Here is a 17,907-nt window from a genome sequence, read left to right as displayed (position 1 = left end):
AAAACAGTTCCAACCTGCTTTAAGCCTTTATCTATTGCTGCTAAATGTTGAAAATTAATGCTGAAAGGGTTAGCTCACCCAAAAATGAAACCAAACCTATGATTTACTCACCCTCAAGTCATTATAGGTGTATATGCCATTCTTCTTTCAGACAAATACAATCAGAGTTGTATTTGAAAAGTCCAGGCTAAAGTTAATCCCAGCAGTAGTTAAAGCTGTTTTTGAAGTCCATAAAAAAATGCAGCTGTCCATCAAATAACATGCTTCACATGGCTCCGATGGGTTAATAGAGCCTTCTGATTCTAATCGATGCATTTGTGTAAGAAAAATATCCATATTTAAACTTTTTAAAGGAAACCCGCCTTGAAGTCTTCCATTGTAGCCATGGCTGTTTAAGTATTTAACAGCCACAAGATGGCGCCAGCGTTAAGCATAGAGGTAGTACCGGTCAAGATAACTCGTATTACCCGTATGAGCGGGTGTTACCTGGAAATAACATACCGCTGGAATGCGCGATTGACCAATCAGAATCAAGTATTTCACAGAGCCGTGTAAAAATCTGAGATAACAACCGGCTGGGTGTACATTATCCCGCTTATCACACGGCTACTTGTCTCAAGTAAATGAAACACGAAATATTTATATGTATTGTCTTGAGTTTAAATATTTTATTAGCTCTTACGCAAAGCTTCCGCGAAGAAAAACAGTTCCAAACTGGTTTAAGCCGTTATCTATTGCTGAAGATTTGTTTTTACCATATATGTTGAAATAAATCTTGTGGACTTAAAGTCCAAAAGACTGAAAGTACATATGAAGTGTGCCATATGACACGGGGCCATAAAATCCTAATTTTTTATAATATTTTATAATAATAATTAACCTTTTAAAACATTAAATGAAAAAATGACCTCCGTTCATCTTTGGAACACAAAGGAAGATATTTTTGCTGAAATCCGATGGCTTAGAAAGGCCTTCATTGACACCAATGTGATTTCCTCTCTCAAGACCCATAAAAGACACTAAAGATATCATTACAGCGTCCATCTTACTATAGTGGTTCTACAATCAATTTATGAAGCGACAAGCATAGTTTTTGTGTTTTAAAGAAAGTAAAACTACACTCTTAGAAGAAAAGGCTCTATATATCCCAGGATGTTCTTCGATAAAGAGTAGGGGTGTAACCCCGGCATCCTGGCCAAATTTGCCCACTGGCCTCTGTCCATCATGGCCTCCTAATCTTCCCCCTATCCTGATTGGCTTAATCACTCGGTCTCCTCTCCACCAATCAGCTGGTGTGTGGTGAGCGTTCTGGCGCAATATGGCTGCCGTCGCATCATCCAAGTGGGTGCTGCACATTGGTGGTGGTTGAGGAGATTCCCCATTCTATGTAAAGCGCTTTGTGCCTAGAAAAGCGCTATATAAATGTAATGAATTATTATTATTATTATTATTATTATTATTATTATTATTATATAGAACCTTAAAAAGTTCTAACGGGGCTACGTAGTTGGAACCCCTAAAAGGTTCACTGCAAAAAATGCTTTTCTTACTTAGAATTTTTGTCTTGTTTCTAGTCCAAACATCTAAACATTCTTAAAACAAGAAGTATTTACTTGACAAGCAAAAGTCATTGTCTTATTTTGGGAAAAAATAACTAATTAAGAGATAAGAAATGCATTTTTTTGCAGTGTTCTATATATAGACCACTTTTTTAAGTGCCAAAGGGGTTCTTTCCTGTCATTTTAGAACCCATTTAGCATAAAAGGGTCTTTGGAGTATACTCAAATATACTTCTATATATAACAGTTTAAGGGTTCCAAATATGTAGCGCCGATAGAACCTTTTCTTCTAAGAGTGTAAATAACGACTTATATAGAGAAGCCTCGGAGCTTAATGAATCAACGTATCGATTCATGATTCATGATTTGCGTGTCAAATCGCTAAAATGCTGAAATCACGTGACTTTAGCGATTTGAACCGCTGATTCGATATACACTGATTGAACAGTTCGAAGCTTTACGAAGTGGTGTTTTCAAATCGGCCATCGCTATATGCCGTTATTTCACAAAAACTATTCTCGTTGCTTCATAAAATTATTGCTAAGCCACTGAAGTGAGATGGAAATATCTTCATTTGTGTTCTGAAGATGAACAAAGATCTTACGGGTGTCGGATGACATGAGGAAAAGTAATCAATGACAGAATTTTTATTTTTGGGTGAACCAACCCTTAAAGTAGCATTATCAACATTGATAATATAAAATGTTTCTTGAGTAGCAAACCAGCATATTAGAATGATTTCTGAATGATCATGACACGCAAGACTAGTGTAATGATGCTGAAATATCAACTTTGCCCATCACAAGAATAACACAAAATAAACCAAAAATTTTAACTATACTTTATATTATATTATATTATATTATATTATATTATATTATATTATATTATATTATATTATATTATATTATATTATATTATATTATATTATTATCTTTTGCACTATTGCTGTTTTTAACTTTATTTTTCATCAAATAAAAGCAGACTTAGAAGGCTTCTTTCAAAAACATTTTAAAAAATCTTACAGACCACAAACTTTTGAAACTTTTACATTTCTACACAGAAATTGACTTTCAAACAAACCTACCTTTAGAAATACAATAAGAGTAAAGAGTGTGACAACCAGCCCTTGTTCCCCCTATACTTCCACAGCAACCTACAAAAAGCTCAGTCTTGTTAAAAGAGTTCGCTGCGTGTTTGACGCACGTTTCAGAACCATATGGCGGTGAGCTGCATTGCCAGCCCAGTGAGTCAGACCACTGAGACCACCGAGACCACGCGAAACAGTGAGAAGCGTGCCGTCATGTACCGTAGCTAACTCTTCCTCTCCCTTCCTCGTTTTCTCCCTCTGCTGCCTCTCTTAGCCCTGCCATGCCCACTTCGACACGTATGCTAATCGTCTCCTCCGACTGGCAGCTGGTGCTCAAGGGGAGTTCGGGCACTGACAAGACAGGAGCCGGGTGTATAATTAAACATCAGACCGGCACGTAATAAAAGCTAAAGGATGAAATGAGTGTAATCTCGGCCTGAGGTTCCTGGATAATCAGCCCACAACCACATGCCTGGCAGATATGGCAGGAAAAGGGAAAAGCAAAAAAAAAAACACAAAAAAAAAAAAAAACATGCTGATTTGAATGACCCATTTGAATCACACACCTCCCACTCTTTATTTGATTCATTTTTTAATTAGAGAGACAGAGTGAGGGAGGACTGCAGATCTTAGGTGATGGAGTGAGGCGGAGGAAGAGAGAGGGAGAGGGAACGGCGCCGTTCAATCTCTTCCAACAGCATGGCTTCCTATCTCGCTGCAACATAGAACTTATCTGAGCTCTGCAAGCCATTCTCATGAGCACTTAACCTTGCAGTTTGTTAAAAAAAGAAGGAAAAAAAAAACAGCAATAAAACTGAAGCTCAATCAATACTGGCCTAGCCAATGAGTACCGTCTACACCAACCATCTCCAACCATTCACCTTCCCTCTCCATGCATGTCCTCCTACAGACTATCATTCTGCTCGCCGGCACAAATACTTCATGACGTTAAATACAGCACAACACATTAGAGAAGAGCAGAGCGGCACGTCACCGTTTGAGCGCTCCCAGCTGTCTCCATCACACACAGAGAGCTCTATAGCATTGTGGATGTGTCAGCCCTGAAAGCATCATATTCATTTGCCCTTATACCTTGGAGATCATCACAGGGAGCCCATTTGTTGTGTTTGTTTATGCATTTCTGCCGATCAAAAGCTACGGCAGAATCCAACAAAGGCTGTTTAATTGCTGCTCTTGAAAAATTGATGCTGCTCTTAAGGACTTTTTTGTGTCAAGCCGATATTGGGAAAACACAGGTGTAAAGGCCACATGAGAGCACATGTTTTATTCAGACGCCTGAGTGACAGGAGGGGGTAAGCAGAAACAGTAGAAAATCCAAGCGAGGGGCCTTAATTAGCTGAGGTCCTGCCAAATTTTGGACACACAGAGGATTGCATTTTCTCACTAATGGTGGGGATGGTGTTCATTTGGTGCAGTGAAGCTAATGCAACCCTACAGATAACTTTAATCACAAGTTGTTTTAATTAGAAAAAAATAGATGAAAAAAACATTATATATATATATATATATATATATATATATATGTGTGTGTGTGTGTGTGTGTGTGTGTGTGTGTGTGTGTGTGTGTGTGTGTGTGTGTGTGTGTGTGTGTGTGTGTGTGTGTGTGTGTGTGTGTGTGTGTGTGACCCTGGACCACAAAACTAGTCATAAGTCTCACGGGTATATTTGTGGCAATATTGGTCAGAATTATAGATTTTTATTTTATGCCAAAAAAAACCAAAACATTAGGATGTAAAGTAAAGATCATGTTCCATGAAGATATTTAGTAAATTTCCTACCGTAAATATTTAAAATAAATATTATTAGTAATATGCGATGCTAAGGACTTAATTTCTAGAACTTTAAAGGCAATTTATTTTATAAATTTTTATATTTGTTGTGCCCTCAGATTTCATATTCAAATAGTTGTATCTCGGTCAAATATCGTCCTATCCCAACAAACTATATATCAATGAAAATATTATTTATTCATGATGTATATATCTCAAACAAAAACAAAAACAAAAGTCCAGGGTCACAAATACAAATATAAAGCAAAAATTATTCAGACAACAGATATTTTTTTTTACTAGAACTATACACTAATATAGTTAGTTAGCTACTAAAGTTGCATTACTAGACACTATAGGTAATTTATGTAAGCAGGGATAGCAAAATAAAGTAAACATATTACACCCAAAATTCTTCAAACAGTGGACTACCAGTAAAAATTGATTAAAACAAATTAGTATACTAAATGTATTTAGACACTTTGACCTGACCATGTTTTGCTTAAGTGCTATTTTCTTTTATTGCTAATGCGACCTTTTACACCACAGGCTGAATCAAAATTAAGCATTGCTTGGTAATGGGTTGACCTAAATAGGTATTATCCAATTTTCAACTTAATTCTTTACAGCTGACAGCTGATTGGTTGATACATTTCTATCAAATTTATCTGGCACTATCAAGATGAATTTGTTCTGAATTCTTATCATACTTTATTGCTATAAACTATAGCTAATAAACTGTAAAACAGGAAGAAAATGTTGACGGTGTGGTTTGACTGTATGTGCAGCATGTGACCTTGGATGACAAAACCAGTCATAAGGGTCAATTGAGAAATAGAGATATTTATACTGTACATTATCTGCAATGCAATTAAATAAGCTTTCCATTTATGTATGGTTTGTTCATTTGAAAATCTGGAATGTAAGTGTGCAAAAAAAAAAAAAAAAAAAATCTAAATATGAGAAAATCACCTTTAAAGTGTTATAATTCAGTCCTTAGTAATGCATATTACTAATATATATATATATATATATATATATATATATATATATATATATATATATATATATATATATATACTAAAAAGGAAATTTACAAAATATCTCCATGGAACATGATCTTTACTTAATATGCTAATGATTTATGCATAAAAGAAAAATCTATAATTTTTACCCATACAATGTATCGTTGGCTATTGCTACAAATATACCTGTGCGACTTATGAATGGTTGTGTGGTCCAGGGTCACAGAGATAAAAAGGTTGTCTCAAGAGATTTTTCTATTAACAGCTAATGAATATGGAAGGTCAAATTAACCTTAAACAAAATGGGTGCTTCAGAAAAGATTGCAATATAAAAGATTAATCTTGTTTGAAGAAGAAAAAAAAAAAGAGATATATTTTGAGAAACGACCATTGTCTTGTTGGCAACGGCAACGTGCTAGTGGTTGGAGAAGCATAGTGCCAGGTTGAGCTCCTGAGGTTCACGCTTGCAGTGATCTGTGAACAAGCTGCTTTGGCCTGCTCATACTGTAGTCCTCTCAGGACCCAGAGCTCTCTGCCAGGTCACTCTCCTATCCCGTAATTATCTCCATACCACCTCACCTCTCTGCATGCACACATATTGCACATTACACTTGTAAAATTCTATTTGGGGCTCCCTTCATACTGTATGCGTTGGAGAACTTTCTCTGAGTCTGTGAAATACAACACCATGCATAAATTAGCATCCAGAGCTGTATTTTCCTTGGCCTAATTGAACTGTAAAAGATGGAAACAGCGCGCGAGTCAGCGATGCCAACCTTGCCCTCTTCTTCACGGCAATTATTGCTCCTTCACAAAATGTCAAACGAAAAGGCATTGAGGCAGCAGAATTAATGTTTCCACATGATAAGTAAGCTTAATATTCAGCCGACAATTAGACTACTCACCCTGCCAACCAGAATTGGATCGGGTCCAGAGAACTCCTCCAACACAAACATTTGATTCCAAACCCATCCTCTCTTGGCACGACTGAGGATTCTTTGTCCTTCGCTTGGCCGGTTTCGTGGGATCATGGCTGATGCCGTTGGTAAACTTTGTGACTGATTGTTTAACGGAGCCATGGAAGAGTACGGCACACAAGTAATCCATACTAGCAGGAGAGAAGTCCATAGATCTCGCTGCATCTCCTCTCCGCGTTTCAGCATTTTAGTGATATTTTCTCTTCGCCTTTTTTTTTTTGCTTCCCCTCCAAAAGTCAGGGGTCGACCAGCTGACAGACAGCTGAATGGTTACTCTTTTGTTCTACGTATCCCCCAGGTTGAGCTCATGTTGCGAGGAGGGTCACGGATGTACTCTGATCTGTGTCCAGAACACAGAGAAGGAGGGCGCGCAGCAAAATGTGACATCCATTAGTTGGTTCATCAACGTGAGAGATCTACAGAGGGGAGAGACAAACGTAGACTTACAGGAAGTGCATGTAAGTAAAACTGACAAGCTTGAGGAGTGAAGCCTCAAGGTCAGCTTGATATGACATCAGAATGCCAAATAAACAAGTCAGAGCAGAGCGCAGGGAAACATGCTTCATCTGTTGGAAAGGTTTCGGAACTATAAAATCAAGCTTATTAACGTTTCGGTTAGCAATGCTTGCTTTGTGAAGATCATCCTACAGCAATTTCGAGGTACGAAAAGTAGATCAAAAAACATCTCGGACGACTGCAGCATAAAGTACAAATGCAGGAAACGTGAAAAGCACTGAGTGGAGAAGAAAAGCAGCATCTCATCATGCTCGCGAGCTGCGTTCATTTCCCTGAACCAATTGCTTTCAATGCCCTTGACATATCATCGCATTACGGTATAATTTAGAGTTTTTGCAGAATGATTATGAACACAGGATTTATATATCTGAAAAATATAACAGATATGATATACATTTTTTTGCAGTGCTTATGCTCATAAGAGAGTCTGTACGTATACACTAAAACATTTACTTGCAATTTGTTCATGCACTTGATTCCAATTCAAATACAAACAGCAAGTCCAGTGTTTTTTATGTTTTTGTTTTTTTTTCTCGTTGACCATACAAAAATAAATAAATTCCATAAAAAAAATAAAAAAAATCCATAATCTGCATTTCACTAAACCGGATTATTTAGCTGAATGGTTTCAAGCAGCACCCTCTGGAGAACTCTGTTATCTATTATTTCATATGTTCCCAGGCATCAATAGGCAGCAGTAAGGAGGTTAAGAGAAATCCGGTCTTTTAATCTGTTTTAATGCAGAACACAACAGACAAGTGCATGTTTGTTTGCTGAAAGAGTTGTGCGCACAATTCATTTTAATAGTTGCCCTGCAAGCCAAGCAAGCTAGACATTTGAAACACGCACTGCCTAGTCTCCCTTCAGCAGTGTAACTTCAGCGAGCAGCAAAGCTTTGTTGCACTCTAACACCATATAGATACTCGGCGAGCAAAGGCGACGCTTGAATCACAGGCGAATTTCAGCACCACCACAAGTGGACAGCTCCTCACCCCCCCAAAAAAGAAAAAAAAAAGTCGTTCACTATTTATGAGTAAGAAGAGCGTGATTTCTCTACTTAAAATCAGAAAAGCATACTCTAGAAGGAGAAGAGCACTGCAAAACGTACATGGCACGGCGAGTTGACCAAGTTGATTAACCAAGACGTTCGCATGACCACGTTCTTCTGTAAAGTGAATACAATTAATTCGAAGCACGACATTCCTGGACGATGCCAAACAAATGATAGACAACGGGTATTTATGGTCTGGTCTGCAGGCTGTCAATCTGTCTCGCTCTCGGATCAATCACAGTAGCGCAAACAGCATCAAACGGAACATGTAGTATTTCAGGCGAGCAAAACAAAAATGCACGCACCTCCCGCCAAACGACATAAATTAAGTATTTAGCAGGCTACTTACTGTGTATCAGCCAGGACGTCCGTTCCATGTCATTCACAGGAGATAGAAAAGAGAAGGAAAAGAAAAAGACGTGACTTGTTTCGCAATATTGCTGGCACTTATCTTTTTGTCAATTTTCTGTCGGCTGAATATAGACAAGGAAAAACATATATAATAAGGAGATGAAGTTGACAGATTCGGTTGGGAACAATTAGGATCCGTGCAGTTTAGTGGCTTGGCGTTGACAGGGTGTCGGTGAGCTCCGGCAAGCCCGCTCGCTGAGTGGAGGAGTGAGGAGAGATGGACGAGAGGTGTTTGGTGGGAAGAGCCTCCCCTCTGTCGCGCTCATTGGGCTGATAAAGAGGCAGGTCCTCAGCCCTGGCAGTGAATGCACGCGCCCTACCTTGGGAATACTGAACTTTTATGTCAGTGCGTTGGTGTTTTTCCCTATATCAAACGCATTCGCCTAACAAAGCACCCATAATACGGGTGACGCGTCTTGACACATGTGCGACGGTCCTCCGGCTTTCCGTCTTATTCCGGCTCGTGCATGGAATGCAATGAGATTTTACATGACCAGTCTATAGGCTACGTGTTGTTGAAGCTTCTCAGCGCCACACTTGATTTTGGCCATGTGAGCGAGTTAAACAATTTAACGTTACTCTTTGAAGTTATTTTCGTATAGTGCAATGTGTGTGTGTGTGTGTGTGTGTGTGTGTGTATATATATATATATATATATATATATATATATATATATATATATATATATATATATATATATATATATATATATGCCATATTATTAAATGTACGTAAGCCTAAATGTGCTTCATATAAGCCTACACAACGCTAATTGTAATTCAACGCCACTACAGTCCATTAGAACAAGTTAAGACTTCTTTAAAACACTTTTTGCCTTTAGATATGTGAGATATAAATCCATAATAAATGTATACATAATCAAAGTCATAACAGTATGATGTGCGTTGTTGTTATGGTTACCGCAATTAAACTCTACTTCGAACTTGGCAATTTATTTATTTATTTATTTATTTATTTATTTATTTATTTGTTTATTTATTTATTTATTTATTTATTTATTTATTTATTTATTTATTCATTCCTTTGTTTTAGTTTTTTCCTGAAACGTTTGAAAACGCGATTGAAACCTACATAGTCTATGTTTAGGCCTATGGAAATTAACATATACGCAATCTTATCATGATTTCTGCCAGAGACGTTTTTTTTTTTTTTTTTTTTTTTTTTTTTTTTTACTAGACAGTCTAGACAGCTGTTCTCTCATTTTAGAATGTGTGAGACTTTGAGATATGCACTGGGGCGTCGAGGGATGACATGCAAAGCTTGTATCAGAGTGTCTCTATTGAATCTATAAAAGTATTATAAATGAGGCGACTAATTTAAAACTAAGACATGGTTTTGTGCATTAGGCACCCAATCTGACGATTTCATGTTTATTCCTGCAACTGTATAACTAAATGGTCTGATTACACTGGATAAATAAACAATAATCTGCCGTTGTATATCTTCACATTAGGCTGAACTGATGCTGTGAGGAGCTCGGTACAGTATCAACTCCTAACATACTGAACGCATTATTTGCAAACATTCAGCCCATTAACTATACTTTTAAAAGAGAAAATGCACTGAAATAAACACACTATCTCTTCAGCATGCATTAAGTGCTACCGTGATTTGAAGACTCTTCAGGTAGAGATCCAGACAAAGCTCCGATTCAATTGGCTCCCTCTAGCGGCCAAACATCAAGCCGGCGTCAGGAGTTTTCTGGACTGTGGTCAATTAATCCTCGGAGATTAAATCTTGCTGATACAGAGGTTCAATGCATTCTTAGCCTTACTGCAAGATATTGAGACCTCTGTGTTAAAAAATAATAGTAATACATATATAAAAAATGTATGCACCCATCATACAACAGCAGCAGCCTGATAAAACAAGATATTATTCACAGTAATTCAGATGCTAATTCTTGAAAGTGGTGACAATAAAATAAAATAAAAATATTATTATCTATATATTCTCTTGATATTATATGTAGTATCCCTCTGGCATCCTTTAAGGCTTGAAAATGGCTTCTTTTCAACAAATTGTCAATCTTATCCTCACCCTTACATTAATGACAAAGTCACAATGAGCACCAAAATATCACTATTATCAATCACAATCCCAAACAATGTCATTTATATCCAAAATGATCATGGGTATAAAACTGCTCACATTTCGCATCCTGCCCAACTATTTCAGTTCTGCTGTGCAGTTTGTCAAGCTGCTCTCCAGTGGTTCTTTCTCTCTGTCATTGATTAATTCCACTGACACAGCCTTTACCGGTGATCAAAATATCAGACGTCTTCTGAAAAAGGCAAAGTAAGTGAAGGGGAAACGGTCTTTACAGCCCAAGCTTCCTCAATCGATCATTGGTTACTACATTGTCAGTGGAATTAATCACAGGCCTGGTGCGCCGTGAACTGCTGGCACCCTTCTCCACACACCTCAGCCCTGTCATTTGCAAATGGCGACAACAGCCTCGGCAAACAAACAGGAAACAAGGCGTGATTTATTCATTTGTCTCTACATTTACATCAAATCATTTAGAGAGGCAATTACTTGGGGATTTTCCCAGCTGTTTCACATAGATGTGAGGGTATGTCTAAAACAATTGTCTTTCTTACAGAAGACTTGTGCCTGCCATGCATTCTAATCTATTGATTCATAAATCATTGTGTTGGCATATCTCAATATTTTGCACCCTCATACTTCTTCCAATAAGGCATATTGGAAGCAATTTATTGCACTCTTCAAAGATGCTAAAATGCATTTTAGTGCATAAATGCATGCATATAATGTATAAATGAGTTCATATCTGAGATTGAAATGTATGATGGCCATGTTAAAGCATGTGCAGTATTTAATGACAGCGCATCGGTATACTTTTCCACAGCTCCGGTCTTGAATGAGCATCACCGCTGGACTCTCCATTCAAAACACAATCCTACAAGACAAGAAGATAATGGACTGTGTTTATCGATTTCACCTCAACCAAAGCAAGAAAGAGACACTATTCTTTAAAGAGCAGCCTCAACTGTATAATAACGGTTTCAGGTGGATGACTCTCCATCCCTGCAAAGTGAGTGTTCATTCAGCGTAATAGAATCTCTGTGACACAAATAACAAATAAAGTTATGCCGCCTGACGCTAGAAAGAACCTACATCAACCTCTATCCTCTAGCCTAACTTCTGTAAGGGGATGAGTAAAACTAGATTTGAATTTCCTGAAGGAAATGCAAGAGCTTGCAAAAGCAGCAAAAGATTAGTGTTCAAGTTTTAGGTAAGATTAGATTTCATTGGCTTTGGTTCTGTGTAAATGGCTTTATGTAAATGCAATGCCACAGAGCTGCTTAGTCGTTGTCATGACACTAAGCAAATGTCTTGTTTTCAGTCAGCTGTGTGCATGAATCTACACTGTAACTGCATTGATGGCATTATTTGCAAACTTTACAGTGATGTCATCACTGCCAGGGAAGGTGCATTCGCTTTAGCCTTGCTCATTACTCATGCTGTGATGTTTAGATCCTTTATTGGCCAATAGTCCTTTAGCTGTGCAAATTCAAAGGTCAGTTCACACCAAACAAAAATTATGCTTATCTCTCAAGTTCAAATCAATGGGAAAAAAAGTCAAAATTTACCTAGTCACAGCCTCCATACTGTTGCCTATACAACAGATGCATATGGCATCCAAAAGACATTTGTTTGGTTGAATTCTATGGGATTTACAGGAGACGTGTGTTGCGTTCTTTAATGTCTGCCTGGAAACAAAGGGTGTGTCACAATCAGTTCCATGGCTCTGGAGCTTGTGAATCAGTATATCACGTTCACATATTTGGGTACTTGTAAGTGTACAACATAACTGATATTTATAAACAACAGCAGAACTGATATATTTCTGACATCATTTTTATTAAAGTACATTATGATAAATATTGGTACATATACAGTGCACCCGGAAAGTATTCACGGTGCATCACCTTTTCCACATTTTGTTAAAACATTGTTGCATCAATAAAAATAAAATAAAATAAAAAATACATTTGCAAAGAGATTTCAAACAACTTCTTTCATATTGTAATTAAAGGGCATTGTTTGCAGAAATTAGGCGAAACATATGCATTTAATACATTTTAGAATAAGGCTGTAACATAAACTTTCTTCAGGTTATCACTTTATTAAAATTAAGCAAAACAAACAGACAGATGTTTACTTTCACAAGCTGTCATGCATTTAAGAGCTTGCAACGGGAATCTCTTAAGTGAGAACGAGAAGTTGTAAGCTTACAGGCTTCTGTACGTTCAACCAAAGCTTGGAAAAGCCTGGGCATTTTTTAAATAAAACACGGTCGTCTGAAAGAAGAATGTCATATGGACATTCAAGGCCTCCTTTACCATGTGGATATGTATCTTGAGTCAGTTTCGTTGTTTTATCGAGAAAATAATGTGTTGTCTTAATAGTAACTTCCAAAAGCCCAAGAGAAACCAAGGCAGAACACGTAAAACGAGTTACTGTTCTTTTCCTTTGTTTTAGAATGCTTAAAAGAATGCTTGAATGCTATTGTTTGGCTGTTGTTTAGAAGTTACTTGGGGGGTCAGTTGTCTATGCATACATATACCTGCACTAACATTTGTATAGAATTGATGTACAAATGGCTTATTTTGTTTACATTTTAAGTGTTTTTATGATAAAAATGCAATACCCCACCCATTGGTATCACTATGGTATTTGGGACGGGGACACAGCAAGATGATATGTACCCAGTGCCCAAAATTTGGTGCTACGCCGCTGAGCCTGTTTCATACATCTGTCACCGAAGCACTTCTGATGATAGCTGAATAAGTGTAGGTAAAATAAATAGTTGAGTGGTTGTTTTTACTAATAGCATTTAAGGATGGTTGAGGTGGCATTGAAACACAAAAATCACAGTCAATGTAAGCAATTGTGTAACACGAAAGATACATTAGACTAACAAATTAGATCTTAATCTACTTTTTAGCAAGCAAGCACCCTAGCATAAATAGGCTAGTCAGTTATTCAATGAATAGGCTACCGACCTGCTCCATATAAAAAAACATATTTTTAAATCCAAAACAAATGCCACTGTCACTAGATTTTATACAGATGCTAGTATACTATCATTTTGTTTGTTGTCATGAAAATCACAAAACAAAATAAGAAGCATTATTTGTAGGATTATTTGAATAATTAAATTGAAATGAAAACCATTTATTTAAGTTAAACTAAAACCATTAATTCAAGTTAAATGAACACCATTGATTCTAGTTAGATGTACATGGCTGATTCTATTGGATTTTACTTGTTTCAATAAAGTGGAACCACTGTTCTTGATTGAATCATGTTCAGCCAAAGAGCTATTTGTGTGTGTGTGGGGGGGGGGGGGGGGGGGGGGCATGTTTTTGTGACATATGAGGACACAAATGCGTATAATGACAAGGGTATGACAAGGAGAGGGTGAAATATGAGGACATTGGCCATCTCCCCACTTTTTAAAAGGCTTATAAATCATACAGGATTATTTCTTTTTAGAAAGTAAAAATGCAGAATGTTTCCCGTGAGGGGTAGGTTTAGGGATAGGGGCAGTGTAAGGGGATAGAAAATACGGTTTGCACAGTATTAAAACCATTATGCCTATGTCTGTGTGTGTGTGTGTGTGTGTGTGTGTGTGTGTGTGTGTGTGTGTGTGTGTGTGTGTGTGTGTGTGTGTGTGTGTGTGTGTGTGTGTGTGTGTGTGTGTGCCATCAAGTGTGCACTCATAACAGCTGTTCACCAGAATTCCAAAGGTCGCTCACTAATGCAGCAAAGGAATGAAATAGTCAAAGTTCACACCAAATGCATGAATAATGATTTACAAATTTATGACAAGACTTCCCACCATCGTTTCCCCATCTTTCTGTGCTGACACACAAACACACGCATGATTCCATTCATGGCCTCGGGGGCCTGCGATGTGTAAACAGTTTCCAGCATAGGTTTAGTGCCATGATTAGCATATTAACACTCCGAAAAGTCAAATTTTAATTGGTAGCAAATTAAAGTTAATTGGTTTTTACGTTGATGATTTTAAAGCTCTGCAGATAATTAAGTGCAGTGTTCAGAATTTTGATATGTTGACATTTTGAGAATGAACAACCTGGATTCTAAATGAACAACACAACTAAGATCTTAATCATGCAAATTGAAAAACACACCAGATTTGATTATCATGGGTTTCATATTGGCCCTCTTATTAATTACACTTAACTTATTTATTTATTTATTTACATCCACTTACATTTACTGAGCTTACTCCCCAATTGCAGTAATTATTGTTCTCCGATGAAGACTTAAAAGCACACAAATTGAGCAGTGTCAAACAGGTTGCTGGGAATACCAGGTACGTATCTGTATTTTGCACATGATAACATCTTGGCAGTGAACTTTTGGTACTAAGAAGGTATGATGTAAATTGAATTAGTATGAGCATCTGGTGGGCCACAAGCCTCACTCACATTTAGCCACGAGCCAAGTGCTCATTATTTGGCACGGAGATTCATAAACTGTCATGCGGCTGAATGAAGCACTCCTCGGGGCAAAGCTGCTCCATCTACCTGTCTTAATAAGTTGTACAAGTTGATTAGAATAGGATACAGTAGCAGACCTCCCATCACAAAAGGAAGCAACTGGACATGAAAAAATGTTTAACATGATCCAATTTGAGCTGGGCTTCTAAAAGTAGGCTCTGATGGTCGCCATAAATAACAGAGGTGGCGTGATAATGGCACAAGTTACCTTTAATAGCGCTCATTAAGACTGACACCGTCTCCATTTGGGAGGAGATGAGAGGAGGCTCATTATGATCGCTACACATGCACAGCTCAGAGTAAAGAGAATGTGTGTGTGTGTGTGTGTGTGTGTGTGTGTGTGTGTGTGTGTGTGTGTGTGTGTGTGTGTGTGTGTGTGTGTGTGTGTGTGTGTGTGTGTGTGTGTGTGTGTGCATGTGCATGTGCGTGTGTGTCTGTGTGTGTGTGTGTGTGTGTGTGTGTGTTTGTTCGTGTGCTAGTATTGCAAAGCAAAAACAAGACAATTGCAGTGGCATTTGTTAAATTGAAGAAATAAACTTTAAATCATGACTTAAGTTTAGCAGGCATTCGCAGACTATTTTAGATCAGACATTCATTGATGTGTGTCATTAAAAATGGCAAGCTTTATAAAATATGCACTGCCCCTCAGATGAAATTAGAAGTTTTTTAATTATTTAAGTCAATTCATGCACTTTAAAAAAGTTATAAACAATATTTTAAAATTACCTGGTTGCCTTAGATTTGAGTTAATACAATTAACATTTTTGAGAATGGACAACCTTTATTTAAATATTATTAAAAGATTTTGTAAGCATATTGGGTAATTGTGTGTATTTTATTTGTGAAGATGCAGTGAAACATGCCAAATTGTACTTTTTCATGGTTTTTCAAAAAAAAAAAAAAAATTCAGTTGTATTCTGTTGTTCAGATACAAACATATATATATATATATATATATATATATATATATATATATATATATATATATATATATATATATATATATATATATATATATATATATATATATATATATATATATATATATATATATATATATATATATATATATATATATATATATTTTTTTTTTTTTTTTAAATATTAAAGCAGAAATAAAGTTTATGAAGAAATGAATATTAACCATTGATAAATAAATAACGATAAGTAAAATATTGTTCATTCTTAGTTCATAATATACCCGAATGCATTAACTAATCTTAAAATAAACCTTACTGTAAAGTGTTAGCATTTTTATTTATATACAGGGATTGATGTCATAATACTGACATATAGGGAGACCTGGAGGTTAATTACCATTGCAAGTGTAAAAGCCTTGGCACTTAGTTTATTTTAGCACAAGCACATTTTTTTTTTTTTTTTTTTTATCAAATGTCATTGTTCGGCTGAAGCCACAAACATGTCAAGCTGACATGCTCAAAGACAGTTATTCATCTGACAGTGTAAACAGTGTTGTCGCCTCCTGCTCGTGTCTCTTTGGTGTTTTTTTCTTTGCTTCTTTTTTTTTTTTGGAAGAAGTTTTATTTTTGACAGACACACAGACTATGAGCTGTTGTTTTGTAATGGAGACTGGAGTGGATCTATCAATCTTTCTCTGTGCTGAATATTAACATATTTAGATCAACTCTGCTGGACAGCTCAAGCATTTATAAGCATTCCAGCTAGAAAAAAAATAAGACATGCTCTGTAGGACTGCAGATTTGCAGAGAACAAACGACTACCTCGGTTAACGCTGCAGTGCCACCATTTTGAACATCTAATCCTCTATGACAGTCACCCTGAGAATATTACCCTGTGAACCCCCCACACTGAGGATTCAGCCATGTGCGGAGATCGCTTGCTGTGCTTACACAAAGCTTTAAGCAGGACGTTCCCCGTGCAGATGGGGATTGAGGATCCTCACATGTTCGCTGAGAAAAGTCCACAGTGGGATTCCTATCTTCTAATTAATAAGTGGTTTATGTGGTCTACACCCAATAAGATTGGTACAAAAGACGTTAGAACAGCCCCTTCTAACATTGCAACCAAGGATCTCGGAACGCCTCTGGGAATGCACCACTGCGCCAAAAGCGTTTTGTTCTAAAAATTTAATTGCACAATCTACAGACTTGTTCCTGTGAGTATTACAACATAATGACTCAGTTCGAACATGAAATTAAAAGGAAAGAACTTTTCTGTAAGCTGAGATAATCTTAATGGAACGATATTATTGTCAAGCAAGGAGTCCTGCTCAGCTTTGAAGTTCATTGCAATTGTTTGGTGGTTAAAACTCCCATTGGTCTACATTGTCAGACATAGTTTACCACATCCAGATACTCCAGATGTATTCAGCGCCACCATCCATAGGGAGATTCCATAAACCTTTTCTCTGAATCACAGTGTATGTATGTAAGCCATTCTGCAGAGTGAACCGATTTCCTTTATAAGCTAACATTAAGTAGTGTGATTTCTATTCTTGATGCACAATTTCTGACGGTTTGTATACACAGGTGTTTTCCCCCCCATTTAAATCAATTCAATCCATTTACAGATTTAAAAAGCAACATTTATGTGTACCATAAATTCAATCAGCAATCAGACGAAAACAGTTTATACAACACATACATTCCGAAAACAATTTCAGTGCATGCAAATAACAGCATTAATGTTACCATAACAACGGTCTTGCCTATAAGTTAGTCAAGAGAGAAAATGTCTTTTAAAAGGGTAGAATTAGAATTGGCATTTCTTATACGTTTTCCCTCCAATAACTAAACATCTCTGAATGAGAGCAATGTGTGTGGCAAATATATATATATATATATATATATATATATATATATATATATATATATATATATATATATATATATATATATATATATACATGACTTTGGAAAGGTCATG

At 36.8% G+C, this 17,907-nt stretch overlaps 1 protein-coding gene across 1 annotated transcript in view; it reads right to left on the bottom strand.

Moving 5' to 3' along the window:
• The window catches only part of cdh8 (cadherin 8), a 111,705-nt gene extending 102,869 nt beyond the window's left edge, over positions 1-8,836 (bottom strand). The window contains exons 1-2 of the mRNA XM_067437992.1: positions 8,358-8,836; positions 6,370-6,857 (exon numbers count right to left, since the gene is read on the bottom strand). Of these exons, the coding sequence (XP_067294093.1) occupies positions 6,370-6,627 (258 nt within the window). The 5' untranslated portion in view covers positions 6,628-6,857; positions 8,358-8,836. The remainder of the gene's footprint in view (positions 1-6,369; positions 6,858-8,357) is intronic.
• Between the last annotated feature and the right edge of the window lie 9,071 nt (positions 8,837-17,907).

Source organism: Pseudorasbora parva, chromosome 1 (genome assembly GCF_024679245.1).
Source record: "Pseudorasbora parva isolate DD20220531a chromosome 1, ASM2467924v1, whole genome shotgun sequence".
In the NCBI taxonomy this organism is placed as follows: domain Eukaryota; kingdom Metazoa; phylum Chordata; class Actinopteri; order Cypriniformes; family Gobionidae; genus Pseudorasbora; species Pseudorasbora parva.
Note: the sequence above shows the minus strand (reverse complement) of the source record. Positions and strands in the feature narration are given on the sequence as shown.